General features: G+C 44.3%; 1 protein-coding gene across 1 annotated transcript; it reads left to right on the forward strand.

Moving 5' to 3' along the window:
• The first annotated feature begins 1888 nt into the window (after nucleotides 1-1888).
• Nucleotides 1889-6650, forward strand: LOC143363649 (uncharacterized). Its single transcript, XM_076804210.1, has 2 exons — nucleotides 1889-2974; nucleotides 6556-6650. Exons 1-2 carry the CDS (start codon nucleotides 1939-1941, stop codon nucleotides 6564-6566), a joined length of 1047 nt encoding a protein of 348 aa, XP_076660325.1. The 5' UTR covers nucleotides 1889-1938; the 3' UTR covers nucleotides 6567-6650.
• The last annotated feature ends 1000 nt before the right edge of the window (nucleotides 6651-7650 follow it).

The following is a 7650-nucleotide window of genomic DNA, read 5'->3' on the forward strand; positions in this document are numbered from 1 at the left end:
ATGAGGTCAAATTCGAGTGTAATCGAACAAGTTTCACTGATACCTAATTTTACGATAAAAATTACAGTCTCATTAAAGACAGTCCAAATGATGTCGTGTTTGGACTCATTTCGATCGGAATAAGCTCTACAACTCGAAGGCTTCGAATAAATCTACGGATAAAAATGCTAAATACAGTCCAATCTGTACCGTGTTTAGTGTCATTTTAATCAGAAGAATGCCACGAATTAGTTGGCGCAAGACCCACAAAAAAATCATGAAAAACAATGAAGTTTTGCAATTGGATTGGTAGTTGTTTGACACCGATATCGCGCGCTCTGCGAGCTCGGAACTTCAAAGACCAGCGTCCGACCAACAGCCTACAATGTAAGCAGACGGAGAATCGTGCATTATTGGCAATTTATGCTTGTATGTTTTTAATCAGAACAATATTGTTAAGACGAACGAGTTGTAGAGCTTGTTCTGATCGAAATGAGTCCAAACACGACATCATTTGGACTGCCTTTAATGAGACTGTAATTTTTATCGTAACATTACGTATCAGTGAAACTTGTTCGATTACACTCGAATTTGACCTCATTTTCATCAGGAAAATCCCCTCCATTCGCTCGTCACAATTTGATGACGATATGTTGAAAAATCTAAAAGTTTAAACTTTCATTCGTGCGCGATTCTCCATCCGCTTACATTGTATGTCGTCTGTCGTCGCTGGGTCTTTGATGCTCGGCGCTCGGCAAAAGTTATTCGAAGATTTATTCGAAGCCTTCGAATAAAAGATACAGATAAAAGATGAAAAAATTATTCGAAGTTCGAATAAATCCGCTTCGAATAAAAAAAATTATCTTTATTCGTCGGATAAATTCTCGTCGGATAAAAGTATTTATCTGATACTCGTCGGATAAAGATACTTTTTTTATTCGAACCTTCGAATAAAGATAAAGTATCTTTTATTCGAATCGTTATTTAAATAATTTTTTATCTAAATAATGCCCAACTCTGGTCTGTGGGTGGGAGGAGGAAACGTGAGAGCATGTGTTGGAAATGTGTAAGGGAGGGTTGAGGGGAGTGGTTGGCAGGGGATGGTGGGGGAAGTATTAGGGGATGAAGGAGGAGAGGCATGGATGAGGAATGTGGACGAATGGAGGAAGAGCAGGAATGGAAGAGGTATGGGAGATGAAGTAAATGGAGAGAATGCATTGGAATGGAGTGAAAGAGAGAGCAGCCGGAAGAGGAGGTCCAGGAGGCGGGGGAAGGATGTGTGAGGTTTAAGGAGGGGGGAGAGCAGAGAAGCATGTGTGTGTGGGAGAGGGAAAAATAAGAACGCGGCGGACATTAGTGTAAGATCGTTCTCTCTCGCTATGGCGTGTTTTTAGGATACGTTTAATTAAGTTAGGGTAAGTTAGGATAAGTTTAAGGTTAAGATTAGGGTAAGAGCGAGCGAAAGCGGGAGATGTAATTAAAATTTTAACCCGAGGGGAATCAATAATTGATATATATATATGTCGGGGCGTGATGGCAGCGATGCACCCCGTCGGCAACAACGCGTAACGCCTATAGGACTTAGTTTAATTGTAAAATAACGATTTACCGTACCCTGATAATTGCCCTGCGAAGGGGCAATAAAACAGTCCCTGCGTACCTGCGCTACCCCTCTTCGCGCGCGGGGCAAAGGGAGATGCGAGACAGGGTACCTGGAATGATGGGCTGGGACCCTGTTGAACGTGACCACGGGCGACAGAATAGTTTCCGGGACGGTAGAGCGAAGACTAGCTTTGAGGAAAGCGACTTCTCGAGAGTAAAAGAACAGAAAGACGTACGCGAACATTCTGTGCGGCCCGTGTGCTCGTTGACGTGTCTCTCGTTGCGCTACGCGATCCGGCATCGCGTGTACGTGTAGAGTCCATACGACGTTCGCGTAAGCGCGAAAGGAGCGAAACGATGGAGAACGACGACGGACAATCTCCGACGGGTCCGAGGACGGAAGAGTCCGCCCAGCCTCCGACATCAGAAGTGGGATTCTCGCGGGAAAACTCAGCTCCGCGAGTCTCCTCGCCCGAGAACGATGGAACAAATTGGAAGCTAATGTTCGAGATGCTATTAGGACGGATGCAAGGTCCAATAGTGAATCAACCAACACACGCCACCACCCGGATATTCCTGCCAGAGTTCGACCCGGATAAGGAGGACTACAGTGCGAAAGCTTGGTGTAGAACGGTGGATGTGTGTCTCGCAGAGCGACCGATACAGGGCAGCGAATTGGTCATGGCTCTAAGCAGGGCATTGAAAGGTGGCGCGTCCGCGTGGATGTCGCAAGTGAATTACGCTGGCATGAACTGGAGTGAGTTCAGAAAAATGTTTCTAGCCCAATATGATACGTTCGAAACCCCTGTGGGTGCAATGATGAGGATCAACGGGGGAAAACCAAGAGAAGGCGAGTCTATGCCTTCATACTCGAACCGTGTGCTGGCCTCATTTACTAATTTATACGCATCGATGTCGACGGAACAAATCGCAATAGCATCAACATTGGCACATTGCGTGCAGATAGATCCTCGACTGCAGCGCGTTGCGTTCACAACAAATATCGATACGCGGGCTTCATTACAAAAGGAGCTGATGGCCTTCGGGTTCCGTAAACGGCCAGTTACCACCGATGGAAGAGAACCGAAGTCAACGGACAGCAAGAAGCCGAAAAGTGTTGTTACGTGTTTTACATGCGGCAAGGAAGGACATAAAGCCACGGACTGTCATCGACGCCAAGGAGCTACCAGGTTGCCGGGACCCAAGCCTGGCACGAGCGGAAGCAACCGGGGACCACCGAAAAAGCCGGTTACCTGCTTCAAGTGCGGAGAGGACGGCCATATTGCTCCACAGTGCAAGAAGGAGGATGGAAGACCACATCCGAGGATACCCATGGAACGGCAGATCAACTTGTGCAGTATCGCCCCGGTAACAGCGGAACTAGCGGAATCGGGTGAGGTCTACGAATTTTGTTTTGATACGGGTGCGGAATGCTCTCTGATAAAAGAGTCGGTGGGAAATAAATTTTCCGGTAAGCGATCTAGAAATCTGACAAGGTTAATTGGTCTTGGCAACGCTAACGTGATGAGTAACTTACAGATCCTGTCCCGAGTGGTAATACACGATCACCGCGTTGAAATTCTCTTTCATGTCGTGCCGGACGAACATTTGAGTTATAGTATTTTGATTGGACGCGATTTGATAACGCAAGGGTTTTCTGTTGAAATTTCGGCGAATAGCTTCAGTCTAAGACGGGATAAGATAATAAAAATTTGCGAAGTTGGCAAAAAGATCGATAACTTTAATAGTGTTGACACAGATGTAGTTGGTCCCCATAGAGAAGAACTAATCGATCTGTTAAAAGGATTTTCTGAATCGTTTGTCCTCGGTACACCTACGGGTAGGATAAGTTCGGGAGAGTTACAAATAAAATTAATAGACCCTAATCGTACTGTTCAACGACGACCATATAGACTTAGCCCTGATGAGAAGCAAACTGTAAAGGACAAAATCAACGAACTCTTGTCTGCCGGGATAATTAGACCTAGTTGTTCCCCGTTTGCCAGTCCCGTAATCCTCGTTAACAAAAAGGACGGTTCTGACCGTTTATGCGTTGATTACCGGGAACTAAATAGTAACACAGTCCCCGATAGGTACCCCTTACCGCTCATAAACGACCAAATCCAGCGACTAAGCGACGCACAATACTTTACGACACTAGACATGGCGTCGGGTTTCCATCAAATCCCTGTCCATAAAGACTCGATAGAAAAGACTGCATTTGTTACTCCAGATGGTCAATACGAGTATTTGTCCATGCCATTCGGGCTTCGTAATGCTCCTTCGGTATTTCAGAGGGCCATAAACCAAGCCCTTTCTGGACTCGTAAACACATTTGTAGTTTGTTACCTGGACGACGTTATGATTCCGGCCAACTCTATACAAGAGTCCTTAGAGAGGCTACAAATAGTACTAGAAAAATTAAAGTCAGCGGGATTCTCACTCAATTTGAATAAATGTGCGTTTCTAAAATCACGTGTAGATTATTTGGGCTTTGAAGTGACCGCGGGGGAAATCAGGCCAAACCCGCGGAAAGTAAAAGCATTAACCGAATCTTCTCCTCCATCAACGGTGACTCAGCTTAGGCAATTCATAGGCCTTGCTTCCTATTTCAGACAGTTTATACCTAAGTTTTCTCAGATCACTTCCCCACTATACAAATTGACTACGGGAAAAGGAAAGATAGAATGGAAACAGCAACACGAAAAGATCCGACAAGACATTATTGCAAATTTAATAAACGAACCCACACTAATGCTATTCAATCCGTCATACCCAATCGAATTACATACTGACGCCAGCTCGGATGGTTACGGTGCTGTCCTAATACAAAAAGTAGATAGTAAATCTCACGCGGTCGCGTATTATAGTAAGACAACCACTGACGCCGAATCGCGATATCACTCATACGAGTTGGAGACGTTAGCGGTAGTCAATGCCATAAAACATTTCCGCCATTTCTTGCAAGGAAGACAATTCCTAGTCGTCACTGATTGCAACTCGCTTAAAGCCTCGCGTACAAAAATGGACCTTACCCCGCGAGTACACAGATGGTGGGCATTCCTACAGGCATACGATTTTGACATTGTATACCGAGAAGGAAAACGCATGAGCCACGCGGATTTCTTCTCGCGAAACCCTTTACCGATCAAAGACAGTCATAAACGGATTGAACAGAAACGGGTTAATTTGGCCGAGATATCGGAGAACTGGTTACAAACTGAGCAACTACGAGATGATGAACTGAACAAGATCATTTCCCAATTGGAAAACAATGAAATGGATCCTGATACCGCCAAAACATATTCGTTGAAATCAGGAGTTTTGCATAGAAAAATACAACGTAAAAATCGCAGTCAACAATTACCCATAGTCCCCGTACATTTTCGATGGTCCGTAATTAATAATGTTCACGAGTCTATTATGCATCTTGGTTGGAACAAAACCTTAGAGAAGGCCTATCAACATTACTGGTTTCCTAACATGTCGAAGTACATTCGTAAATTTGTCGAAAATTGTATCACGTGCAAATTATCAAAGTCTCACTCAGGTAAAGCGCAAGCCGAGCTGCATCCTATCCCAAAGGTAAGCGTACCGTGGCATACGATTCATGTTGACGCTACGGGAAAACTTAGCGGCAAAAATAACATAAAAGAATACGTGTTTGTGTTCGTCGACGCGTTCACCAAATTTGTAATTTTACGACATTCCATAAACATAGACGCGGCCAGTGCCATCACAGCACTGAATTACTGCGTGAATTTATTTGGGGCCCCCTCCAGAATTATTGCCGATCAGGGTAGATGTTTCGCAAACAGCAATTTTCGTGAATTCTGCAAGACCCATAATATTGACCTGCATCTAATCGCTACAGGTACGTGTCGTGCCAATGGTCAGGTAGAAAGAACAATGAGTACGCTTAGAAATATGCTTACCGCGGTAGAACTAAATAATAGCAAGTCCTGGCAAGAGTCCCTTGAAAATGTCCAACTAGCGTTAAATTGTACAGCGAATCGTACCACTAAGCATAGCCCTTTGGAATTGCTGATAGGCAAAGTTGCCAGACCAATATCATTGTCAGTTGCTAATGATAACGGCGAAGAACTCGACCTTTCGGACATCAGAGAACAAGCGACCCAAGCGATCGACCAAAACGCCGCGTACGACAAAACACGATTCGATAGTAACAAAGCAAAAATTGTTAGATTTTCGGTCGGAAATTACGTTCTTATAGAAAATCACGAACGAAATCAAACGAAATTAGATGCTAAATTTCGCGGTCCGTATAAGATAATAGAAGTTTTGCCCAACGACAGATATCGTTTGAAGCCTGTAAGTGGCAATAGAGTACTTAAATATGCTCACGAGCGACTGAGATTGATGCCTGATAGTTCTGTTCCCATAGAGTTTGATATCCGTAGTAATTGGAGCGACACCGAATTAACAGAATGTGCCAGTGTCGGGGATGACAACAGTGAGGAAAGAAACACGTGACAATCCATGCGTCGTGCTTATTAGTCGTAAGCCATTATTCCCAAACCCAGTTTAGCTGGTAAAGGAGGCGGGGCGATGTAACGGCAGACGATGGATGTATTGGGTCATGTTGATGACTGCGAAATGTGTGACCACGTGATTGGTCAGGAGTCGTATGAGTCGACTGAAAAAGGTGTGACCACGTGGTTGGTCGGGTGCCACATGGGTGGCTTTGTTCTGTTGTGTCCAGTAGTGGACTAAAAGTTCATGTTGTTGTCTTGAGCTCACGGTGTGTCAGAACCGCTTGGCCGAACTGTTTATTCCGTGGCACCGAATTATCTGAATATGTTTTTATCCAGAATTGGTTATGATTGCCCGCACGACATCGAACGCGTGTATAGTGCTTCGACATAGAGTACATGGCAAACATGGCATTCAGAGCTCAATCGATATTTTGTCAGAATGGACGAACGGGAAACATAGATGGTATTTCTTTTCCAGACGATGTATAAAGTCGTTGCAATTCCACACGAGGACGTGTGACAGTCAGGAGGGCCGTGTCGGGGCGTGATGGCAGCGATGCACCCCGTCGGCAACAACGCGTAACGCCTATACGACTTAGTTTAATTGTAAAATAACGATTTACCGTACCCTGATAATTGCCCTGCGAAGGGGCAATAAAACAGTCCCTGCGTACCTGCGCTACCCCTCTTCGCGCGCGGGGCAAAGGGAGATGCGAGACAGGGTACCTGGAATGATGGGCTGGGACCCTGTTGAACGTGACCACGGGCGACAGAATAGTTTCCGGGACGGTAGAGCGAAGACTAGCTTTGAGGAAAGCGACTTCTCGAGAGTAAAAGAACAGAAAGACGTACGCGAACATTCTGTGCGGCCCGTGTGCTCGTTGACGTGTCTCTCGTTGCGCTACGCGATCCGGCATCGCGTGTACGTGTAGAGTCCATACGACGTTCGCGTAAGCGCGAAAGGAGCGAAACGATGGAGAACGACGACGGACAATCTCCGACGGGTCCGAGGACGGAAGAGTCCGCCCAGCCTCCGACATATATATATTAGACGAAGTGTAAAAAATTTTTTTCTTAAATTTGAATTGGTCGGAATCGCAAAAGAAATAGTAAAAGTTGGTTTTTCAGCTTTTTTATCTGAGCCTGTATTGAAAATTTAAAGAATGTATTTGATTCGCTGGAATAAATTATATCCATGCTGAAAATTTCACAGATATTGGTTAATTCGTTTACGAGTTATAAACGATTAAAAGTGCGATTTTAAGTCGAAAATCGTGAAAAACGGCAATTTTCCACTTTTAAGCGTTTATAACTCGTAAACGAATAAACCAATATCGGTAAAATTTTCAGCATGGATGTAATTTATTCAAACGAATCAAACACATTTTTTAAATTTTCAATACAGGCTCAGATAAAAAAGCTAGAAAAACCAACTTTTACTATTTCTTTTGCGATTCCGACCAATTCAAACTTTTTTCAAAAATTTTTTACACCTCGTCTAATAAACTAAACCTTTTATGTTGCTTCAAATAGTGTAGACTCAGTTTTGCTCATTAGTGTATGTATATATAAC

Source organism: Halictus rubicundus, unplaced genomic scaffold, assembly GCF_050948215.1.
Source record: "Halictus rubicundus isolate RS-2024b unplaced genomic scaffold, iyHalRubi1_principal scaffold0084, whole genome shotgun sequence".
Classification (NCBI taxonomy): Eukaryota; Metazoa; Arthropoda; class Insecta; order Hymenoptera; family Halictidae; genus Halictus; species Halictus rubicundus.